Below are 25,044 nucleotides of genomic sequence, written 5' to 3'. Positions count from 1 at the left end.
GCTACCCCAGCATCTGAACTGGTGGCATCTTTTGAATACTGTGAGACGAGAGCTTAAAGATGCCATCGGTATGTTTCACAGCACTGAGAAATCTCTTGTCTGGAAGTGAACTCGAGAAAAGAGACCCAGTCTGTGAGGGGGAAGATAAAACTGTAAGATGAAGAAGAGGAGGAGGAGAAGAGTTTGGATTTATATTCCCCCTCCCCTGTAAGGAGACTCAAAGGGGCTTACAATCTCCTTTCCCTTCCCCATTCACAACAAACACACTGTGAGCTGGCTGAGAGAGCTCGGAAAAGCTGTGACTAGCCCAAAGTCACCCAGCTGGCATGTGTTGGAGTTCACAAGCTAATCTAGTTCACTAGATAAGCCTCTACTGCTCAAGTGGCAGAGCGGGGAATCAAACCCGGTCCCCCAGATTAGAATGCACTGCTCTTAACCACTACACCATGCTGGCTCTCATCAGGAGGCTAAACATCAGAAGTCTTCCGGGGTAATGTTGAGGGGAAGGCTAGGTTTGCCAGGTTCCCACTGGCGGCTGGCAGGGGATGGGGTACTATGGTTGCCAACCTCCAGGTAGTGACTGGAGATCTTCTGCTGTTACAACTGATCTCCAGGGGACAGAGATCAGTTTGCCTAGAGAAAACAGACACTTTAGAAGGTCAGCTCCCTCCCCAAGCCCCACCCTCCTCAGGCTCCACTCCCAAAATCTCCAGGTATTTCCCAAGTGAGAGCATGCAACTCTAGGGGATATGGTTGCCAGATCCAAGTTGGAAAACTCCTGGATATTTGGGGATGGAGCTTGAGGAAAGACAAGGACTTCAGTGGCGTATGATGCTACAGAGTCCACCCCCCCCCCCCCAGCACCCATTTCTCCCCCCGGAAAAGTCTGGATAAGAGTTGTAATTCCTGGGGATTCTTAGATCCCACTTGGAGGCTGTTATCCTTAAAGGAAGCGGTCCTTTTATTTTTCCCATCAGCTTCCCTCCTCCCTTCAATGTTTGGCTTCAGCCTACAGCACTTGGTATTCCCAGGCGGTCTCCCATCCAAGTACTAACCAGGCCCAACCCTGCTTAGCTTCCGAGATCAGACGAGATTGGGAGCGTTCAGGGTGGTATGGCCGTACTTATCTATGCCAATAAAACGTGGTGATGGTGATGATGTTTGGCTTCAGAATGTTGTGACTTCTGTGTAGAAACACAGAATTCTTAGATCCATGAGCATCACTGAGTTCCAAAGTCTGGCTCAAACCTGAGAAAGAGATACTGGAAGGGGGAGATCAGCTGACTGCTTTCCCCTCTTGCAAAGGCTCTCTCCATTGAGAATTGTTCCTCCTGGGTCCATTTTTGGTCCATCCTTTTTGCCAGAACAGATATGGCGGCCATCTTGCCCTCTTCACCAATAATAATCAGCACGGGATGGTTTCCTAGGAGACAACACAATGTCATTCTTGGATGGATGTGGCACTTTCCAACACCTGCCAGCCGGGTTTGGCAGGTACTCTTACTTCAAATTGCCTAGTATTCTAGCTTTGATGTAGAACTGCTATCAGGCCAGGAGAAAAATGTCCTGTCCCTTTAATAGAGGTTTAATGTGTGGAAATGAGCAACAGATGCTTTTCAGGGCAACACCTGGTTAATAGCAGCCTGTTAACCCTCTATGAGCCAGCTTGGTGTAGTGGTTAAGAGCAGGTGCACTCTAATCTGGAGAACCGGGTTTGATTCCCCGTGCTGCCACTTGAGCTCTGGAGGCTTATCAGTTGAACCAGATTACCGGTAGCTTGTGCGCTCCAGCACACGCCAGCTGGGTGACCTTGGGCTAGTCACAGTTGTTCAGCCCCACCCACCTCACAGGGTGTTTGTTGTGGGTGGGGAAAGGGAAGGAGATTGTAAGCCCCTTTGAGTCTCCTTACAGGAGAGAAAGGGGGGATATAAATCCAAACTCTTCTTCTTCCTCTGAAAGAAACGTAACAATTTTCTCTAGAGCCATTGGTGACTCCGAGCCCAAGGGAATGGCTGCATTGTCCTAGCTCTGTGGAAACTTTTTCAGCCTAACAAAGGCACAGGAAAAACTGCTGCTTCATGTCCTGCTCCTGAGCACTGAGAAACACCTGGCTGGCCATTACCAGAAACAGGATAACTGAACCAGGTGCTGCAGGTGTGACTCAGCAGGGCCCATCGTTAAGTCCTTAACTTAAAGAAATAAGAAAAAGCCACAGAGTAGGAGAGGTTTACTGTTAGTTGTCACAGCTAAATGGAACCTCCATGTTCAGAGGCAGTTTACCTCTGATACTGCATGAGCCAGAGCAGGGCAGGAATGTTGCCTTGATTTTTTATAGCCCTTCCAGGAGCATCTGATAAGAAACATGATACTGGGCTCAAAGAAGTTTTATCCTGCTCCTGGGAGACTTAGCTTATAGACAGGACAGATCTATCAATGGAAATTTGCCCAAACAGCAGCATGGAAACTCAAGGTTCAGAGGTAGTCTGCATGTAAACAATTAGATGCCAGGATGGGCACTCGAGGGATGCTTGTAGTCTTCTGTGCCCTGGTAATGGGCTTCATGACTGGGGCGCCTGTCTGTGGTTGAAAACAGGATGCTGGATTAGATTCAAAAAATCTTTGAGCAGTCGGATTGGCCCTTTGATACAGCAGGGCCCTTGTTATGTTCCCAGAACTGCTTCCAAAAATGTCTGCCTAGCACCGCCTTCCCCCTCCCCACCTCCCCACCCACCCAGTGGTGGGATCCAAAAATTTTAGTAACAGGTTCCCATGGTGGTGGGATTCAAATTGTGGCGTAGTGCCAGTGGGGCATGGCCGGGCATTCCGGGGGCGGGGCATTCCTGGGGGGGGGCTGTGGCAAGGACGCAGCCACTGCGCTGGTCATTGGGCGGGAAACGAATGCACGCAGGCACAGGCTGCCATGCACGCCGGTGCATCTCCTGCTAGACTGCTTCAAGTTCTGCGCACTGCTGCTGAGAGGAGGGGCGTAACAAAGGCAAAAATCACGTGGCAAAATCACCAATTAGTAACCCCCTCTCGGGGCACACAAATAATTAGTAACCTACTCTCGGGAACCTGTGAGAACCTGCTGGATCCCACCTCTGCACCCACCCAGAATTTGAACAGACACCACATCGTTGTAATACCCAAAGGCCTGCAGAAGCAAGCAAACAAGTAGCCAATCCAGTGCCCCACAAAACAATGACCCGGCTACGTACAGCCCACCTTTCCTGAGCCCATGTAACCCACAGACCCATCCCCATATTCTCTCTCAATAGAGAGAGTACAGCCCCAATCGCTCTGTACATTTTGCTCTTGGCAAACCTTGGAAATGACACTCTAAAGGAGCTACCTGCATCTTTCCTCTTTCCTCCCCTGTAATCTGCACCAGCCAGGAGGCGTGATGGGCCGCTTCTGCTTTCGTTCTTAATTAGAGGTCCCTTTCAGACTAGAGGAAGCAGAAGCGCTTCACACAGGCCGCAAGCTCCAATTTTGCTGTCAGTTTGCCCTGATTCCCCCATATTTGAACCAATCTCTTTCTTGCTGGAGGGAGGAGACAGAAGAGCGGGGTTATGCAACCCAATTCACATCTGACTCAGTTCTCACAAATCACATTATGAAAGTGGTACTTAGATCATCAACTTTATCAGCCAGAAGAACACAAGAGTGGTACCCAACTCTGCCCAAGTTGCTGTGGTTACCAGCATCCCTGCTCCATCTCTCTTCCTTTTAACAAAGATCCCCTGCAATTCACAGGGTTTAATTTTGTTTCTGACTCAAAAGGGCCCTTTGACAAAGAGGCATGGAAGCTGCTGTAATCTCTGCTCGCTCTGACACTGAATCACCTTCATGGAGGACTGTTTTACAGGCTGTTTGCTCAGCCTGTGTTATAGGGGGGACTTTTTTGCTTCCCCTGTCCTTGAAAATTCACTAGGGATGAGCATTCCCAGGTCTGAAAAACAACAACTAAATAGAATTTCCAAGGTCAGAAGAGAATATCCCTGAATACCAGAAAGCAGGTACAGGGGAAGCAGGGAAGGCTATTCCTTGGATGCTAAAATCAAAGAAGAATTTTCATTCCATAGAATCCATATCTTCAGTCACCGTGACCTAGAAAGCCCAGGTTAGCCTGATCTCATCAGATTTGTGAAGCTAAACAGCGTCAGCCCTGATTCGTACTTGGTTGGAAGACCACCCAAGAACCGCCTTTGTTGGCCTCTTGCCTTGAAAATCCCATAAGAATTCACTCTAAATCAGCTGATGGCACATTTCCACCACCTCCGAAAAGCTGTGACTAGCCCAAGGTCACCCAGCTGGTGTGTGTGGGAGTGCACAGGCTAATCTGAATTCCCCAGATAGAACTGTGACTAGCCCAAGGCCATCCAGCAGGCAGCGTGTGTAGGAGTGGGGAAACAAATGCAGTTCACCACATCAGAGTTCCCTGCTCACGTGGATGAGTGGGTGATCAAACCCGGTTCTCCAGATCAGAGTCCATCTGCTCTAGTCTTAACCACTACGCCACGCTGGCTCTCAACACAGCATTGGAGCAGCCCGAGCCATTGGGGGAACCCAGCCCCACTGCCAACATTGAAATGCCCTCTGGGATGCTGCCAGCACATCAGAGACCATTGGCTCACCCTCCTCACCCCCAGTGGCCCATCAGGACATTTCCCAGTCAATGAAACGGTCTGTTTGTTTGCCACTGCTCCACGCCTAAACCCATTGTCTTGGTTTCCAAATCTGTGCTCCTCAGAAAGGACAGCTGACTCTGACAATGATGCATTCCTAGGTGACAAACGAGGCTGCAGGGAAGGCAGCCAACGCACCAGGAAAGAACTGGCAGAGGTAGATCCTTTCCAAGAGGCATCTCTACGTTGCCTTGACCTTCCCACACTCCCCCCCCTACAGCCGTTCAGTTCCAAAACAAGCTGATGTCAGCTTTTCTTCTCTCCCCCCCAGTTCCCCCTCCCCCGTCTCTTATTTCATTCTGGAATCCATCCCAGTTTATAAAGAGCTCTCCTGAATTCTCTGAAAGCCAGAATCGCAGAGGAGCCAGCAACAAAATCAGTTCTCCTCCTGATCCTTGAGCTGAGATTGGATTGAGAGAGAGAGAGAGAGAGAGAGAGAGAGTGAGTACTGTCAAAGAGAGGGCTGGTTCAGTAGTCGGCAAGATCCGTTGTCTTACCCGGAAGTAAGTCCCAGTTGCCTTCAGTGGGATTCACTCTCCAAGGAAATGGGGAGCATAAACGTGGGACACCGCATCTTGTACTACACCAGGTTTATAACAGAAACGGCGGATGATTTCCATGCAAGAAATTTGGCATGGTCTCCTGATATGAATGAAAAGCCTGTATTGGGTGGGATGTAGATCTCATTTTTCTTTTCCTGGTATTAACACTATTATGGTCAGCGCAAATAATGCAGCTGAGGGGGACTATAAGTTAGTTTGCAGTTTGCATTTTAAACTAGTATAATCATCATTATTTCCTCACAGGCAATGGTGGAGGTTCACGAAATCATGTGTAAACAAAGAGAGTGGTTTCTCCCCAAATACCAGCTGACAGGCAACATATTCAGGCAAAAGACAGTCTTTTTTCATGCAATACACAACCTGTGTAACAGATGGCCACTGGCTCAGATGGATTTAACAAAGAGGTTCGGTAAATGCACAGCCTATCAATATGAGCCATTATGGAACTTCCAAATGGATTGATGGAACTTCCAAATGGATTGATGGAACTTCCAAGTGGAACTTCCAGACTGAGAGGCAGTCTTCCTCTGAAAACCAGCTACTAGGGGGCAAAGGACAGGCAAGTCTTGTTGCCTTCATACCTAGGCTGGGGACTTGACTGTACCTGGAAACAGGATGCTGGATCAGGCGGGCCCTTAACTTGCTCCCACAGTGCTTTTCTTAATGTTCTTATTAAAAGAGAGTTTTTAAAAAATCATGGAAGAGGAGGAAGTCTGTTTATGGCTTGTTGCCATTGCAGCTAAGTGGAATATCCTTGGGGTGTAGAGTTGGTCTATCTCTGGGTATCTCTGGGTTGCTGGAGATCAGGTGTGATTTTAGTGTAGGCGAAATGGCAGAATCCGAAGGGTTAATCTTCCCTTTCTGCAGCTTCCTCTTGGCTCTGCATTGCTTGCCTCTAATAAAAGAGCCTCTAATTAAGCTAACATGCTGTTAATTAAATCAGGAAGCCTCCATAATGTCTGTTCTCTTTGTGCCTTTTGAGGCAGCCCAGGGGCTCTCTTGGTTTTTGTGCTGGAAGGGTTGGCTCCCGAATTCCTCAAACTGTTGCAGTTACAAATGGGATGTTACATGTTTGGATGCTTCCAGGGGGAAGGGGATTCCAAAAGCTAGGAAACTAGCCAGTCAGGGAGATGGCTACCTTGGCTACCTTTGGTTACCAACCTCAAAGTGGAGACCCGAATTATCCCAGAATTACAGCAGATCTCCAGCCTACAGATATCAATTCACCTGGAAAGAAGAAGAAAGAAGAAGAGTTTGGATTTATACCCCCCTTTCTCTCCTATAAGGAGGATCAAAGGGGCTTACAATCTTCTTTCCCTTTTCCCTCCAACAACAAACACCCTGTGTGGTGCGTGGGGCTGAGAGAGCTCCGAGAAGCTGTGACTAGCCCAAGGTCACCCAGCTGGCGTGTGTTGGAGTGCACAGGCTAATCTAATTCACCAGATAAGCCTCCACAGCTCAAGTGGCAGAGAGGGAATCAAACCCGGTTCTCCAGATTAGAGTGCAGCTATACTTTTGGACGACAGACTTTATGGCATCACTACCAATAGGATGACCACTCTCTTTGCCAGGTGTATGGTGGTGAAAAGTGCATGTAGGGTTTTCAGGGCAAGAGACGGTCATAGGCTGAGAGTTCTCCCAGCAGACTCCATGTGTAGGAGAGGGGAACGAACCCATTTCTCCAGATTAGAGTCTGCCATTCTTAGCCACTAAACCACACTGTCTCTCCTTCCCCAGGTACCACCCCCTCCCCCAAATTTTCAGAAACTTCCCAAGCTAAAGCTGGCAACCCAACACCTGCTCACGCAGTCCTTGCCCGACTCTTCTTCAGATGCCCCAACTGAACTCTGTCGCCATCCATGCGGCTCCTTGTAAACGCGACAAAGGTCCCAACCTACAGGTGGGATCCAGAGATCTCTTGGACTTGCGACGGCTCTCCAGCTGACAGAGGTCAGATCCCCTGTAGAAAATGGCTGCCTTGGCAGGTGGACTCTATGGTATTATACCCTATTGAAGTCCCTCCCCAAATCTCAGGCATCGCCAGGCTCCACCCACAAATCTTCAGGAATCCAACCTGGAGTTGCCAGCTCTAGAACGCACAGGGAAAGGATGGGCAACTGGTGGCCCAGAGGCCAAATCAGGCCTTGGGAACTATTTTGCCTGGCTGTAGATGGCCCTTCTTTGCTTACGTTTCCTGCTATTTTCATTTCTCCTTTCCAGTCATGTCCTCTCTTACATCTAGACCCTAGGCCAGTGGTGGCGAACCTATGGCACTCCAGATGTTCATGGACTGCAATTCCCATCAGCCCCTGCCAGCATGGCCAATTGGGAATTGTAGTCCATGAACATCTGGAGTGCCATAGGTTCTCCCTAGGCAAAAGGAATTGGGCCACACATGAAATGATGACAGATGCCACTTGACTCCTGACATGGATGCAGCATTGGACTAGGACAGGGGTAGGGAACCTGCGGCTCTCCAGATGTTCAGGAACTACAATTCCCATCAGCCCCTACCAGCAGGGCCAATTGGCCATGCTGATAGAGGCTGATGGGAATTGTAGTTCCTGAACATCTGTAGAGCCGCAGGTTCCCTACCCCTGGACTAGGATCATAAGAACATAAGAAAGAACCTGCTGGATCAGACCAGAGTCCATCTAGTCCAGCACTCTGCTACTTGCAGTGGCCCACCAGATACCTTTGGGAGCTCACATGCTGGGAGACCTTGGTTTGAATACTCACTGTTATCGTGGAAGCTTGCTGATGGACCTCAGGCACATCACATATTCTGAGCCTGATAGGGTGCCAGCGTGGTGAAGTGGTCAACAGCCGTGGACTCCAATCTGGAGAACCAGGTTTGATTCCTCACTCCTCCGCATGAGTGGTGGACACTTTTCTCTGGTGAACTGGATTTGTTTCCCTGATTCTACACACGAAGTCTGCTGGGTGACCTTGGACAAGGCACAGTTCTCTCAACTCTCTCAGCCCTACCTACCTCGCAAGGTGTCTGCTAATCCTTAATGTAGAGAAACTGTGCCTCATCCTCTTTTTCTTCCACAAAAGGAGAAGGGCAGAGTGATATTCTAACCTGCTTAAGACCCAGTTAGGGAGAAAAGTGGGATATGAACAAATACATCGAAATGGAAATGCAATACACTTTCCAATTTAGGGCTGGTCAGTTTATCCAGATCCTCTAGAAGACCTTTGTTTCCAGTAGGGTTGCTAACCACAAGGTGGTGTCTTGGGATCTACGACTGATCTCCAAACGACAGAGGTCACATCCCCAGGAGAAAGCGGCTGTTTTGAAGGGTGGACTGTTTAGCATCATATCCTGTTGACAGTCAGCATGGTGTAGTGGTTAAGAGCAGGCGGATTTTAATCTGGAGAACCGAGTTTGATTCCCCACTGCTCCACCTGAGTGACTGAGGCTTATCTGGTGAACCAGATGTGTTTCAACACTCCTATATTCCTGCTGAGTGACCTTGGGCTGGTCACAGTTCTCTCTGAACTCTCTCAGCCCCACCTACCTTCCAAGGTGTCTGTTGTGGGGAGAGGAAGGGAAAAGAGCTCTTCTCCTTCTTTTTCTCCTTCTTTTTTCCAGCCCTCTCCAGACATCCAGACATCACTCCCAAATCTCATCTTGATCTTCCAAGCTCTTTGTGATCTTGCCCCTCTCTTTTTTCACACCCTGATACACCCCAAGTTTGGCAACTATGCTATTGGCTATCCAGAGTTCTCCTGCTCTTACAAGCAGCTCTGCTTTCTTCCTTGCTACCCATTATGCCTGGATCTGTCTCCTGGAACACCTGAGAGGAAGACCTGAATGATCTCCTCATTCGGAATCCCCATCAGCATCAATAATTCACTGCCAACTTTTTGAATAATGAATACGCAGCGAAGAAGAGATTCAGAGGCAGGGATCTCCCGAGCTGCTCCTGTCCCCCACTGGACTGGGTTCTATGATACTGCTTTTGTAAATCCAGGTGTGGTGTAGTTCCCCAGAGTCACAAAAGTAGGACGAATTTTTCAGCACCGCCCCCCCCTCACTCAGAAGAGCCCTGCTGGATCAGACCAAAGGTCCATCTAGTCCAGCATCTGTCCTATGTATTGTAATGTATTTTATTTGTTCTATAGCTTGTTTGTCTTGCTGAGACCCATGGCAAATTTCACAGTTTGAAACAGTGCTATCAGATAACATGAGGCACCCAGCAAATAAGGCAATGGGGCTGGGATTACAAACATTAGTTTCCCAACACCAGCCAATCAGATGGCCCCAGAAGGCCAGCAAACAAGTCAAGAAGAAGCAAGACGCCTTCCTTTTCTGCTTGCCTCTCTCCAAAAGCTGACATGCAGACTGCTCCTAGATATGGAGGATCTACTTATGAAACAGACTAATCCCTGCTGATGTTAATCATACTTCTCTGGTCGTCAAAGCTCCCAAACTTGCACCTGGGGCCTTTGGATAGATAGGGGATGTATACAATGGCTATTATGGGTTTGCCAGATTGTGTGGCTAGAAAACCCACAACAGCCAGTTGATTCTGGCCATGAAAGCCTTTGACAATACATCAATATGCACAACGCTTCCCACTCATAACTTTATCATATCGGGGTCACTGTTTGCTAACCGTTGCTATCTGGGATTCTGTGATTGGTGAAGAGTCTTCACTACCTGCTGTAGTATTTATTTTCCCTTTCCAGACTTCTAAAACCAGGTATGTTAATAAACAGATTGTGAAAGTTTCACCAAATTTCTTTTTTAAAAAAACCTATTAAGATCTGCTTACTTACAAAAAAACCCTAATTGATTCTGATTGAATGGATTAATAGGTTAGGTGCAGTGTCGTGTTCATGTGTGGGCATTTAATTACATGTACACTATGCCATGTACCAGTTAAAAAACTTGAGCTATTAATCAAAAAGTCCGTGGCTTTAATCTCACTCATTGGCATTTGGGCAGTTCCTTCTTGTTTGCAGCATGGAAGATAATTGGCCTACCTTGCAAGGTTGTTTTCAGGGTTGAAGGTGGCTTTTGCCCATATACCACAGCAGCATCTCATTTACATTTGTAGCAACTATCCACTTCTATGGGAGAAAAATAAAAAGGGAATATTGTTCTTGGATCTACAGTCCACGAAATTACTGTACTTAACGAGAATCTATTTATTTGCAACCACTGTCCAGAAGATACAGGGTAAAACCCAAAAATTGAAACAATAAAAAACTCTTAACTCATCCCATTTATCTGTTGAGCCTGTTCCTCCTGTGTCCTTTAGATGAAAGCACCTTTTGACTTCAAACACCACATGGTGGTCACAGCCACAAAATGGCTGCCACAGGAGACTGAGCCAGGCACAAAATGGCTGCCACAGTTTACTTTCAGTCACACCGGGTAGATCCTTGTGTGGTGGTGGTTGTTCTGTTGTCAGAATAACATTTTTAAATATCTGTAAAAACATTAAAATCTCCAGTAGCTAACCAGAAGCCTTTGTGGGCAAAAGTGACCCCTGGCCCAGAGGCGTAGCGCCCACTGGGTGAGTGGGGGCTGCAATGCCCCAGGCAGAGAAGCAGTGGGGGCATGGCTGGGCCGTCAAGGGGGTGTGGCATGACATTCTGGGACAGGGCAGGCAGCACCGCAGCAGGGGTGCAGAGCATACACACGTCCCGGGCGTAGTTTCCCCTGGCCCCACCTCTGCCATGGCCCCATCTATTTTTTGAAGAACGTTTGGCGGGTGCCAGAAAAAGGTGTCCCCAGGTACTATGGCATCCCTGGGACCCCTGCACTAAGAGACTGATCTACACACCAAGAGATTTTTGTGAGATGGGGGGAAGCTTGACTCTACATTAAATGTGCTGGGATAGCTTTATGCAAGGCACTCTGCCTCTCACCTTGGCTCCTCCTCGTCAACAGTATTGATTTTTAATAATATTTTTTGGATGGGGGCATACAGGGGATGCCTGGAGGGCTAAAGCATTCTCCCTGCTAATGGCTGCGTTTTGCTCTCGTTGTTCTCGGCTGCAGGAATCACAATGTTGACCAGCATCACCGAGGGGCTGTTATGTTGCCTGATGGGCAAAACGTCCAACGCTGTCGGGCCTCTGGAAAGCATCGAGTCCAGCGACGGCTACAGCTTCATTGAAGTGAAGCCTGGGCGGGTCCTGCGTGTGAAGCACCTGGCTCCAGTTCGGCCGGCCGGGACAGAGGAAGTACCCCGGGAAACGGGAGCGGTGCGCTGCAAACGGCGGATCACGGTCTATCGCAACGGACAGATGGTCATCGAGAACCTGGGCGATGCTGTGCGCTCGGATATCCTCCACTGCCAGAATGGCGCAGAACCCAACAGCACCGTGGAAGTGGATGTCTCGGATGCAAACGCCACGGCCCCGCCTTCGGCCAACCCCTCCGCCACGGCTATCAAACGCCGCCGGCGCAAGCCGAAGAAGACAGTCAATATTGACTGTTCCAAGTACATTACCAGCTGCAAAGGGACCCATGGTGACGTGGTCCTCTTTTTCATCCATGGGGTGGGAGGCTCTCTGGACATCTGGAAGGAACAACTGGACTTCTTCTCCAAGTTGGGGTATGAGGTTGTGGCCCCAGATCTTGCAGGCCACGGGTGCAGCTCGGCCCCCCAGATTGCTGCTGCCTACACTTTCTACGCCCTGGCGGAAGACTTGCGCAGCGTGTTCAAGCGCTATGCCAAGAAGAGAAACATCCTTATTGGACACTCGTACGGGTAAGAAGCGAATCGGTGGAGTGGGTGGGCCCTGTCCCGTACAAGTTACTTCTGGGAAAGCAAGAGGCAAGAAAAGGGCTCCTTGACATCTCTGTATCATCAGATCTCTGTTAAAATACAGGAGATGGCTGAGTGTCTGCTCCCCCACCACAATTTAGCCAATTATCTCTGTTTTTCCGAATATATATGCACACTGCTTTATCTAGACACAGGTGTCAAACTCGCGGCCCTCCAGATGTTATGGACTACAGCTCCCAACATCCCCTGCCAGCATGATACTGGCAGGGGATGATGGGAACTGTAGTCCATAATATCTGGAGGGCCGCGAGTTTGAAACCTATGATCTAGAACATGTCCAAGGTAGATCTTCCCATTTCCCTCATAGTAATAAGCCCATTATGTAATTTATTTTGTATACCCCAAAATGCATAGACTCATACCCCTGGGGGTACATGCACCCCAGATTGGGAACCACTGCTCTGTGCACAGAAATGGAAAATGCTAGCTATACCTGCAACTGAAGAATGGTGGGCAAAAATGTTAGAGTTGGCAGAGATGGCTCAAGCTAACATTTTTTTTAATTAAGTTTTTGGACCATTGGAAACCCTTGATAGACCATTTGGATAAAACAGCAAAAATACATCGATGTTTAGTGGTTTTGAAGGGTAAGGATTGTTAAAACAGAAACCAATAAAGAAAAAAAATGAGTAATCTCATATAATAATGCAAAAAATTACCTTATACTTCGGTGAATTTCTCTTTGTGATTCTGGTGATGTAAAGACTTTTAAGTACTAATAAAAAAGTTTGATACAAAAATAAATAGAATTCAACAGACTGATAGAAAGGTGGAATCCAGTTTAAACGGGGCAGGACTGCATTCTCTGTGTGTTCCTGAAGTATTTCCCCAACATTGTTTTTCTTCCTCATTTGTGTATTTTTCACCCCAATGCAGGGTGTCTTTTTGCACATTCCTGGCCCACGAGTACCCAGATCTGGTTCACAAGGTCATCATGATCAATGGTGGAGGGCCAACGGCTTTGGAGCCCAGTCTCTGCTCAATCTTCAACATGCCAACCTGTGTCCTCCGCTGCCTCACGCCATGTCTGGCCTGGAGCTTTCTCAAGTGAGTAACCTGAGACATTAGGGGCCGAGGGTTGCCAGCTCTGGCTTGGGAAATTCCTGGAGGTTTTGGGGGTGGAGCTTGGGGGGGGCAGGATTTCTGGAAGGACCTTAAGGGGTATAATGCCATACAGTCACCCTCTAAAGCCGCCATTTTCTCATGGGGAACTGATCTCTATCACCTGGAGATCAGTTGTAATTCTGGGAGGTCTCAAAGCCCCACCTGGAGGCTTATAACCGTATGGGGGCTGGGGGTGAAGAGGTTTCTGGAGGATTAAAGTGGAAGGCCATCTCACTGACTGTACACAGAATGCCCTGCTAGAAAAACTGTGCTGTGCCGCATGCTTCCCATTTCCTCTTCCGTCTTGTAGGCAAACTAACTCATTGGCTAGAGTTGGGAAAGAACTGGAGATTTTGAGGGAAGAGGGAGATTTTGAGGGAGTCTGGGAAGAGTGTGGTGCCCAATATTTCTTCACCAAATATCAAGCCAACAGAAGAGAGTTTTAAGTAGCTTTATTTGCAAAGAAAAGGGGAGCCGTCCCCACATGGGCAGACTCTGCCGAAACAATATATCCTTTCTCCCGAATTCGGCACTCCCTCTCTGTTCCCCCATTGGCAAAGGGTACTTAGAGTCACAACTTTCCGGTCCATCTATTTACATGTTACTCCCTTAGGGGATGGGACGGTTTATAAATGCAATAATAAAAAAATAATAAAATAAAATAATATGTGGTCCCCTCCCATAGTCTTCCTGTATGCTCATTAGAATACAGTTTGTTGTCAGAGCAGGAAGAGAAGTTAATATGCATTAGCCTATTAAGCATGCTCAATAGGTACAATCTGATACAAGCTTTGCCCTCCAGCGGTCTTATCTTGTCCTGCCACAAGCATCCTCCCTTATGACTCAACTCATTCCTAGTAGAAAACACATTTCTCATTTATCACAAGAGGAACACATCATAGTATAATGCCATAGAGTGCACTCTGCAGGGCAGCCATTTTCTCCAGGGGAACTGTTTTTCGTCATCTGGAGATCAAAATGTAATAGCAGGAGATCTCCAGGTGTAACTTAGAGGTTGGCAACCGTACTTAATGGTAGCCCTCAACATGTTCATGGAGAATATCCTGGGGATCAGTCCTCAGCATCTTTATGAAAGTCAATGGAAAAATGCCAAGGAACTGATGAGAGAGCATATCACACACGTAAAGGACATTCCTAATGTTATTGTTGAGAAGGAAGGCGGCATGTCTAGCACATTCTCATCAGATCTCAGAAGCTAAACAGGGTCCAGTGCTTGGAAGGAAGACCACCCAGGAGGATTCTGCAGAGGAGAGCAGTGGCAAACAACCTCTGCTTCTCATTTGCCTCGAAAACCCCTTGCAGGGGTCGCCAGAAGTCACTTGCTACTCGATAACCATGTAATGTTTCTGTTTTCACGGCAGAAGAAAGAGAAGGCAGTTAAAAAATATCCAAAAGCCAGGCAGAAATTTGGGGTAGAATTTGAGGAGGGTCTCAGCCTCCATTTGTAATTCCAGATTGCCTATTTAGCTACTGCTTCCCTCGTCCGCTGCAGGGCCGGCTTTGCCCGCCAAGGCGCCAAGGAGAAGCAACTGCTGAAGGAAGGGAACGCCTTCAACGTCTCGTCCTTCGTACTGAGAGCCATGATGAGCGGCCAGTACTGGCCAGAGGGAGATGAAGTCTACCACGCTGAGCTGACAGTGCCAGTGCTGTTGGTGCATGGAATGCACGACAAATTTGTTCCCATTGAGGAGGACCAGCGTATGGCTGAGGTATGGTTTGCAAACAGGGCTGTTCCTCCCACATAGCTTAAACTACCATCTGCTGCCAATGACCGTTTACAACAGAGCCGCTCTTCCGGTAGAATTGAATCAAACAACCGACTGTTGAATAGATGACCACACAATGGGCTTTTGTTGCTTTTCAATGCACTTCAGAACTGTTCAAGTAACTCTCGTAGACCTCGAAAAGTGCAATGGGAGTCCATGGGTCGGGCATCCCTGAAATATTAGAAGATTACATGCCATACCAGGGAGAGAACGGAGGATGGACTAGCCCAGTTTTGTCAGAACTCAGAAGCTAAGCAGGGTCAATACTTGGAAGGGTGACCGCTAAGGGAGACTGCAGGCAAGGGCAAACTTCTCACTTGTCTTTTGAGGTTGCCATAAGTGATTTTGATGGCACTGACGTACTTACGTGATGCACTGATGTTATAATGCAGAATGGGAGACAATACCCGTCTATCCAGTATCCTGCCTCTCCCCCAAAGAGAGCACAGCGGCCCACATAATTTTCCCTTCCCCCCCCCTTTTTTTTATCCTTACAACACCCCTTGGTGTAGGTCAGGGGTAGGGAACCTGCGGCTCTCCAGATGTTCAGGAACTACAATTCCCATCAGCCCCTTCCAGTATGGCCAATTGGCCATGCTGGTAGGGGCTGATGGGAATTGCTGGATTCCTGTTTATCTGGAGAGCCGCAGGTTCCCTACCCCTGAGTGTAAATTCCACATGGTGGTGAACCTTTGGCACTCCAGATGTTATGGACTACTGCAATTCCCGTCAGCCCCTGCCAGTATGGCCAATTGGCCATGCTGGCAGGGGCTGATGGGAATTGTAGTGCTCGGATTCAGGAGAGCACTGAGTTCCCTACCCCTGGTGTGAGTCCATGGTGGTGAACCTTTGGCACTCCAGATGTTATGGACTACAATTCCCATCAGCCCCCTTCAGTATGGCCAATTGGCCATGCTGGTAGAGGCTAAATGGAAAGTAATAGTTCCTGAGCTATCTGGAGAGCCGCTGGGATTCCCTACCCCTGGTGTAGGTCCATGGTGGTGAACCTCTGGCACTCCAGATGTTATGGACTACAATTCCCATCGAGCCCCTTCCGAAGTATGGCCCGGTGGCCCGTACTTTGGTGAGGGAGGCCTGATGAGAGGCTCCTTCCTGAACATCTAAGGAGGCACTGGATTCCCTACCCCTGGTGTAGGTCCATGGTGGTGAACCTTTGGCACTCCAGATGTTATGGACTACAGTGCCTATCAGCCGCTTCCCGGTATGGCCAGTGAAGCTGTGCTGGTGAGAGCTGATGAGAATATGTAGTTCCTGAACATCTGGAGAGCACGCAGATTCCCTACCCCTGGTGTAGGTCCATGGTGGTGAACCTTTGGCGCTCCAGATGTTATGGCCTACAATTCCCATCGGCCCCCTGCCAGTATGGCCAATTGGCCATGCTGGTAGGAGCTGATGAGAATTGTAGTTCCTGAGCTGTCTGGAGAGCACTGGATTCCCTACCCCTGGTGTAGGTCCATGGTGGTGAACCTTTGGCACTCCAGATGTTATGGACTACTATTCCCATCAGCCCCTTCCAGTATGGCGAGGTGGCCATGCTGGTAGGGGATGATGGGAATTGTAGTTCCTGAACATCTGGAGAGCCGCAGGTTCCCTACCCCTGGTGTAGGTCCATGGTGGTGAACCTTTGGCACTCCAGATGTTATGGACTACAATTCCCATCAGCCCCTTCCAGTATGGCCAATTGGCCATGCTGGTAGGGGCTGATGGGAATTGTAGTTCCTGAACATCTGGAGAGCCGCAGGTTCCCTACCCCTGGTGTAGGTCCATGGTGGTGAACCTTTGGCACTCCAGATGTTATGGACTACAATTCCCATCAGCCCCTTCCAGTATGGCCAATTGGCCATGCTGGTAGGGGCTGATGGGAATTGTAGTTCCTGAACATCTGGAGAGCCGCAAGTTCCCTACCCCTGGTGTAGGTCCATGGTGGCGAACCTTTGGCACTCCAGATGTTATGGACTACAATTCCCATCAGCCCCTTCCAGTATGGCCAATTGGCCATGTGCTGGAAGAGACTGATGGGAATTGTAGTTCCTGAGCACATCTTTCAAGGAGAGCCGCTAAATTCCCTACCCCTGGTGTAGGTCCATGGTGGTGAACCTTTGGCACTCCAGATGTTATGGACTACAATTCCCATCAGCCCCTTCCAGTATGGCCAATTGGCCATGCTGGAAGGGGCTGATGGGAATTGTAGTCCATAACATCTGGAGTGCCAAAGGTTCGCCACCACTGGTGTAGGTTATGACTGGCTTCTCGCAAGCTTTATGGCAGGACTGGGATTCGAACCACCCTAGCACGCTTAACTGCAGCACCACAGTGGTTCCTGTATTGCCTTCTGCAATAACGCTCAGATAACAAGAAGCTGTGGAATGGCACAGTATAACCTGATCTTGTCAGATCTTGGAAACTAAGCTGGGTGGGTAACTTGGAAGGGCGACTGCCAAGGAAGGCGATGGCAAACCACTTCTGCTTCTCACTTGCCTGGAAAGCCCCTTGCTAGAGTTGCCAGAAGTTTGTTGCAGCTGAATGACACTTTGCACACACACAAAACTAGAAAAAGCACCTAAGCATGGACCACATTGATACAGATTTTCTCTCAGCTCTAAATAGTTCCCAGCAAGTTCCCCCAAGTCTGAAGGCTGAAACAGAATGTCTGTGAATTGATTTTTATGGCCTCCCCCCCCATCCCCCTTTTGCCCATTTGTGATCCTTCTTGAGATCTGTCAGGTTGGTTTTTTGGAATGTTCTCCTGGAACATGTAGTTTCCTCTGTGGAAACACAAACCCGGGGTTATGGCCTTAATGAGGGGCAAGGGGTCTCGTTGTAGACCGATTGCTTGTCATGCTGGGTGAATGACTACTAAGTAAACGTAAAAGGAAAATTACACTTTCTTTACGAGGGGGTTGGGCAGAGTATTACCCTTTTCAGTTCAGTTTTCAGTTTCAGTTTTATTACGGCCATTAGGCCAGCAAAAAAGAGTAGAGAAGAACAAGAAAAAGGAAGAACAATAAACAAAAGAAAAATCGAATTTGTACAGAAATCCACGATACAAGTCTATACACAAAAAAATATCATCAGCTTGTAGCATTATTACGGTCACCCTCGTGTGGTCTGGCTCTTGATCCCAACATGATTCTTCTCTTACTATTTGCCAGCATGCAAAATTTAGCTACTTGCTGAGATATAAGAGAAACTCGGTCTCCTATGTCGTGGGATTTTTTGAAATCTGCCCATTAGATTAGCTGATGGAAAAGCGTCAAAACGGGCCCTGGAAAAGGCCCAGCGGCATTTCATAGATGTTATATTGGACAGGTACGGGGCAGCTACACTACATTAGCTGTACATTTAGGAGTGTTAAAAAGAGCTCTAAGGAATGTGGATAGGACTCTCTCTAATAGAGTGAAATCCGAAATTATTGCCAATGGAGCTCCATAGGTGAGTTGTGCCAGGGATTTAGCTTCAAATAATCTAATTGCAGCTGGAATAAATCCACCCCCTTGTGATCGAAAATATTTTAGGATTGCCTGTGAGCTCCTTTGTGCTGTGTGTATAGCTGTTTGTATATGGGCTGAGGGTTTTCTGTTGTACTGGAAAACCACACCTAGGTATTTGAAACACTTTTATTTGTTCAATCTGATGACCTAACAACTGCCATTTCAGTTTCTTAAATTTGGCATTAAAATGCACTATCTTGGTCTTTGTGTAGTTGATACTTAGCTGTTCCTCTGTGCATATCTGAGCAAGTATCTTCAGCGCTCTTTTTATTACCCTTTTCAGTTTAGGCATCTGGGAAGTAGAGACCTTGTGGTAAACCAGTTTTCCTCCCCTCTTTATCCCCAGATCCTCTTAATCGCCTTTCTGAAGGTGATCGACGAGGGCAGCCACATGGTCATGATGGAATGTCCAGAGACAGTCAACACGCTCTTGCACGAATTCCTGCTCTGGGAGCCAGAGATGATTCCAGCAGGCGACGGGCTAGAAACGGAGAAGAAATAAAAAGCCACGGGGGTGCGCACAGGAGAGAGACCCGTTTCCCTTGTTGCTTCCCCTGAAGGAGGGACTTTCCTGATGGGAATCTGCGATGGCAGAAGGCTTGCCTGTTGGGAGAAGCCCACCCCACCTCAGGGGGGAAGCTGTGAAATAGCAGGGTGGGTGATGTAGAGGCTGAGCATTGCCAGCCCCAAGGCAGAAACCAAGTGAAATCTCAGATGCTGGGAAGAAAGGGAGATCCTGCCCACGCTAAGCTTTCATCCCGATTCCGTTTGTAGCAACCTCATTCATTTCTTGTGCTTCTGCCTCAGGCAGGCCAGAGAGATGGCTGCGGCAAAGCCTCAAAGGACTCGCTCTGGGTGTGAAACAAAGCGGAGAACGAAAACAGGCAGCCGTGGGTGCATCCTTACCTTGACTGGGCCAAGATGGCAGTCCCTCCTTGAGCTTGGCTCACCTGGCTAACTTGAGCACAGAAAGGACCATTGGCAATTGCCGCACAGAGAGGAAAATGGCACGGATGGAATTTAAGAACCCGTCTGCAACTCTCTTGCTGGTTCTTGAAGGGTTGTGGCACGTCGGTCTTGGCCGATGAAACTCTTTGCAGTGGCTGAGTTGGGAAAGCGGGAAGGACGCATCGGAAGGAGCAGGGGTGGTGTGTGAACTCTGCCAAGATGCCAAATGACCACCTTGAGGCTGCTGTTCATACAGCGCCTGGCTCTGCAGTGGATCAAGTTCAAGTGAGGCTGCCCAGTGTAAGTTATACATCACCTACCTGTCTCAGAGATGTTTCTTTGCGTCCATCCCAAATCTAGATCTCCCTAAGATTCTGGAGCCTGCTCACACATAAGAGACGCCATTTCCTCTGTTTTACAGCTCACAAGCAATACAAAACGTGCGCCTAGATCACAGGCCCAGAGCTGACCTGTCTGATCTTGGGTTCGAGGAGCGAAAGTCAAGTCCCAGTGGTAGACCGGTGACTATTTCAGTCACTATTTCAGCTGTTTGCAAACATTTGCTTCTCTTTCTGCTTGCGAGGGAGAGAAACAAGTCGCAACGATACTCTCTAGAACTTGTTTCCCCCGGGGTTTTTCTTTGGTGTAATCTAAAAAACCAGTTTCTAAGAATGTCAGGATAATAGAAAAGCCTCCTAGCAATAGGTATGTTACTGCTGTCCCTTGGGGGGGGGGGCCTCTTGGAGACGCACAGACACACAGGAAAATAGCGAGGGCCTGCTTCATCACACTACTATGTCGTATTTTTCCTCTGTCCCTTCCTTTTCCATTTGATCTGGAAGTAACCAAAGAGTTGTGGCTTCATCACAGCCTGCACAAAGGTTCCATTTCAGATCAGCGTTGGATGCCTTCCCGTTTGGTCGCTGAGCCTCCAGGCCTCGGGATTGAAATACATTCCTAATGGCGCTGGAATGCAAAGTTTTGGGGAAAAAGAAACAAGGGGACCCTTCCTTACTGCTACGGTAGCGCAGAAGAACCTTCCACAGGGTGGGGTGCATCTTCTAAACACCTCCCAGATAAAACATTCAGCTCTAGTCGGGCTCCACCTCCACAAAATAAATATAGTGACAAGCTTGCTTGGCTAGGTTTGAGTTTGTATGATTTCCCTCTGACCATCGCATTATATTGGGGGGGGGGGGGGCGGGGAAATCTTGGCCCCTCCTCAGAAACCCTTTGGAAGGGCACAATCTGCTCTCCAAGATCTACATAAAAACAAGCCAGCTGGGTCAGACCAGAGTCCATCTAGTCCAGCTCTCTGCTACTCGCAGTGGCCCACCAGGTGCCTTTGGGAGCTCACATGCAGGATGTGAAAGCGATGGCCTTCTGCGGCTGTTGCTCCCAAGCACCTGGACTGTTAAGGCATTTGCAATCTCAGATCAAAGAGGATCAAGACTGAGTGACCATCGTCGACTTCTCCTCCATAGAATTTGTTGACCCCGCACTAAAAGCTATCCAGGTTGGTGGCCATCGCACCCTCCTGCAGCGGCGCCTTCCAAACACCAATCCTGCACGTTCGCGTGAAAGGAGAGGTGACTTCCTTTTGTAGTCCTAATTCTTCCCCCCAGCATTTTCAATGTATGCCCCCTGGTTCCTGGTTCTTCATCAGCCAAGGAAGTCGTTCTTTAGGATTCTTCTTTTGTACACCCAAGTGAACATGGTGTGATTGTTGGTTCCAACCAAAAGCTGGGTGTTATCTGGGAGCACATGTGAGCCAGAAGTTAGCCCTGTGAAATGAGAAGTATGTTGGCGCTCGGGGCACATTGGAGCACCAGCCCTTTTCTTCCGAAGGGTTGACTGCGTGCCTCACGAATGAATTGTTGGAGCCAGGGGAGGTGTTGGCTGAGTGAGGAGCCGGACTGAAACACCACACACCACCGTCGACTTTGCTTTTGCACTCTCTCTTATAGAATGTGCTCTGCACACAACTAAGCGCAAGTCAAGCACTTTTAAATCTAACTGAATTCAGAAGCAAACAGCAAACACAGTCCTTGATTTGGATCAGACCATGTCCACCGCCATAACCCTAAAAAAAAAAGACAATCCTAAACATGACAGACATCTTCCGCTTCACCACTATCTCCTCCACAGCGGGTACCGTCTAGTCTTGCAGTATTAGGGGCAGGTCGGGCTTGTAGGGTTTTCACTGATCCTTCAGCAAAAACACATTTCATTAGATTTGGAAGCGAAGCGCCCCTTCAGAGTGTCATTGAGGTTTGCTTGTCCCGGGTTTTTGAATTCGGATCAGAGTTGAAGGCTTTGGCAACAAGGATGCTGGAACAAATACATCTGGCATACGCTGGGATGGATGGGTACAATCATCATGTCATTTAATTTAAGGAACTGGAGAGTCTCTGTTGCTCAGGGGTGACTCCATTATTTCTCCAGAGCATAAAAGAGCGTACAGTTAACTCTTTCCCATCATGGGTTTATTGATACATCACAGGTCAACCTAAGAAATTAAATTTGAATTTTGGGGGAGTTTTGCGGAAGCCGCAGACAACACATGAAGGCCAGCAGACAAATCAGAAAAGGTTTAGAAGCTCACAAGTGCATAGAATGTATGAATAGAATTGTATAACAACATATTTTATCTTCTAATACCATAAATATACACAATTTCTGTTTTAAAGTTTAAAAAAATCAGAATTATATTCTGGTATGAAGGGAGGGTCAAATTTTTTTACGTGGATTTTCAGATTTCGGGGAGCTCTGCACCCTTAACCCCAGCAACGTGGAAGGGATAACTATATTGGGGTGCTGTGTGGTTTCCGGGCTGTGTGGCCGTGTTCTAGCAGCATTCTATGCTGACGTTTCGCCTGCATCTGTGGCTGCCAGCCACAGATGCAGGCAAAACGTCAGGAGAGAATGCTGCTAAACACGGCCACACAGCCCGGAAACCACACAGCACCCCAGTGATTCCGGCCGTGAAAGCCTTCGGCGATAACTATATTTCTGGAAGGTTTTCATGTTCTGGCCAGTCTTTCGTCGGATACATTCCTGCAAGGCTAGTTCAGCCTATTAGCTCTTGGATGTGTAATCAACTTAAAAACCAAAACATACAAAAACACCCACATAATTCTGCACACGAATACATTTTAAAAAGTAATATCTGAAGCACCCATAAGGATGATGCCTCTCCGGCTTCATGAATCCAATACTTGCCCCATCTAAAGTTATTGAGCGGGTACCATTACCCATTACAATTTTAACCCCAACATCCCACCAAGCTCTTTTCTAGCTGAACCTAGCTCAATAATATCTTAACTCCGTATTTAGAAGGTATGGAGTGAGTGCCAGAAATCAAAGCCGCAGGATACAGTTCACCCAGGAGGTCAAGCCCGGTCCTCCATCTTCTGCTGCAGGGATACAAACTTGGATGGAAGATGGAGGGACCTACTCTTATAACCTCAAAACAGACTGACCAAATTGTGACAGAAGAGCAGATTTCGATCCTGGTTAGGAGCAAGGCCATTGTAGCACGCAATTTTAAGGTGTTTTTGTTTTCTCGGGGACTGTTAACCGCTGTTCTCACACCGTAGTGTGTCTGTTGACGTTTCTTCTCGGGAATTCCAAGATTCCCTCTACCTTCACAGCAGAGATTGTTGTACCTGATCTCACCATCTGGAAGATGGAAAAGGACTGCACAATAGTGTTATTCCACACTTCCAAATAAAGTATTATATTCTCATCAGGTGTGGATCTGTTTCTTGAACCCCGGAAAAAGTTTGTAATGTTTGGGTACAGGGCACCTATTGGGTCAGACAACAAGTTTCGCCCCATCACTTGGATGCTGTGGAGGCAATGACAGGTACCAAGAATTAGGGGCGGATCGGAATGAGGAAAGGGGAAGTAAAGATGCACCCCGCTGCCCCCGCCTGACGAATCTGTCCTTTCATCCTAAAGGCTATACAGTTGCTACATTCACGGAGAAAGAGCTGCTCAACACATTTTGTCCACTATTGATACCTAAACGCATCATCCATGCTCAGAGGCAGCGTACCTCCGACTATCACAATTTTGGAAACAACCAATAAGAACTGTGCATGTCACTTTGATTTCCTCAAAGGCGGGGTGATGCTAGTCAAAGGGAAGTTAAAATGATGAGGCACTGTTAGCTAGATTATCTTTTTCTAAGAGCTAAGTAAGAAGACACATATATTGGATTGTCAGAGCGGGTTACAAGTTTTGGTAAACACTATCCTAAAGGATTAGACAGTGGTTCTCAACCTTCCTGATGCCGCGACCCATTAATACAGTTCCTCATGTTGTGGTGACCCCCAACACTAATATTTATCCATTTTACAGATGGAGAACACTGATGCAGAGTCTTAGGCGACCCCTGTGAAAGGGTCATTCGACCCCCAAAGGGGTCCCAACCAGAGGTGGGATGCAGCCTATTCGCACCTATTCGGTAAAACCGGTTGTTAAAATTTTCTCAGTTCGGAGAACCGGTTGTTAATGATTAACTCCACTAGGAACAAGGGGGTAATCTTGGGTACAACAAATCTCATCAAGTGAGGAATGCCCACCTCGCTCTGGAACGCCCCACCCCTGGAACACCCAGGCCACGCCCCCACCATGTCATGCCCCACCCGGCCCTGTTGGCCCCACCACCATCGGAACCTGTTGTTAAAATTTTTGAATCCCACCACTGGTCCCAACCCACAGGTTGAGAGCCACTGGATTAGAGGAACATATAGCATATAAGCAGCCACTCCACATGAATCTGTTTTTAAACATTTGGAAACCATTTATAGACATGAATGTCCAGATCTGCCATCACTGTTATTTTATTTTTGTCTTTATGTATATTCTTCAGCTTTCTTTCCTTTTTTCTGGCTTTTCTTAGAGAAATAAAAAGAGAAGGGAGGGGGAAGGGGCTGTCATCTGGTTGTGGCCCATTCATCTTTTTGGGGAGGGGAGGGGAACAGCTAGTACTGCAAGATATTGACACCTATATGGAACCACCCTGTTTAGGGGCAGTCTACCTCTGAATATTAAGAAGGGGTGGGACTGAGAACCATTCCTTTCACAGGAGCAAAGGAAAGGCAGAATGGCTCATACAGAATTGGCAGTGCTCTCCTGCATTTGTGCAGTACAGACACACAGGATCTGCGTGGTAAATCAGATGCCTGATTTCGCCTGGACCTCTTTCAGCCAGCACTTGTGTGCATCTTCAAAAGGTGTTAATTCGTTTTGCACTGTGATTTCCAAAGATTCCTAGAAAGCAAATCAGTTAAATCAGAAGATAGATCAATAAAAATCAGATTTCACACATCTTAACTTCACTCTTGTCGCTGAAAGGAAGAATACAAACGTTAAAAGCAGGACCAGAAATCGCCATGAGTGCCGATGAGAAGGAAGGAGTTGAGGCCCAGAGCCCAAGATGAGCAATATTATTTAATGCTGCCACAACTAGAAAAGTATCAAAAAGTATAAAACCCAGAGGTATAAAACAATTAATTGTAGTCTAAATCAGTTCTCATAACATAGAAAAGTGTTCTAGGAAAGGAGAACCTGATTTAAAAAAAAAAAGACTGATGAACATTCAGTCAGTCTAGCTACAGCAG

General features: G+C 47.8%; 1 protein-coding gene and 1 non-coding gene across 2 annotated transcripts in view; one reads left to right on the top strand and one right to left on the bottom strand.

Moving 5' to 3' along the window:
- Nucleotides 1-20,681, top strand: part of ABHD8 (abhydrolase domain containing 8) — a 28,897-nt gene extending 8,216 nt beyond the window's left edge. Inside the window, exons 2-5 of the mRNA XM_048497999.1 lie at nucleotides 11,271-11,985; nucleotides 12,940-13,110; nucleotides 14,681-14,897; nucleotides 18,813-20,681. Of these exons, the coding sequence (XP_048353956.1) occupies nucleotides 11,279-11,985; nucleotides 12,940-13,110; nucleotides 14,681-14,897; nucleotides 18,813-18,968 (1,251 nt within the window). The 5' untranslated portion in view covers nucleotides 11,271-11,278 and the 3' untranslated portion in view covers nucleotides 18,969-20,681. The remainder of the gene's footprint in view (nucleotides 1-11,270; nucleotides 11,986-12,939; nucleotides 13,111-14,680; nucleotides 14,898-18,812) is intronic.
- LOC125434044 lies at nucleotides 1,007-1,125 on the bottom strand. Its single transcript, XR_007244698.1, has one exon. It is a non-coding gene; the product is annotated as a 5S ribosomal RNA (ribosomal RNA).
- Nucleotides 20,682-25,044: the final 4,363 nt, after the last annotated feature.

The sequence above is a fragment of the Sphaerodactylus townsendi genome, linkage group LG05 (genome assembly GCF_021028975.2).
Source record: "Sphaerodactylus townsendi isolate TG3544 linkage group LG05, MPM_Stown_v2.3, whole genome shotgun sequence".
NCBI lineage: Eukaryota > Metazoa > Chordata > Lepidosauria > Squamata > Sphaerodactylidae > Sphaerodactylus > Sphaerodactylus townsendi.
The sequence above is the reverse complement of the archived record's forward strand: the minus strand, read 5'-3'. Positions and strand labels throughout refer to the sequence as shown.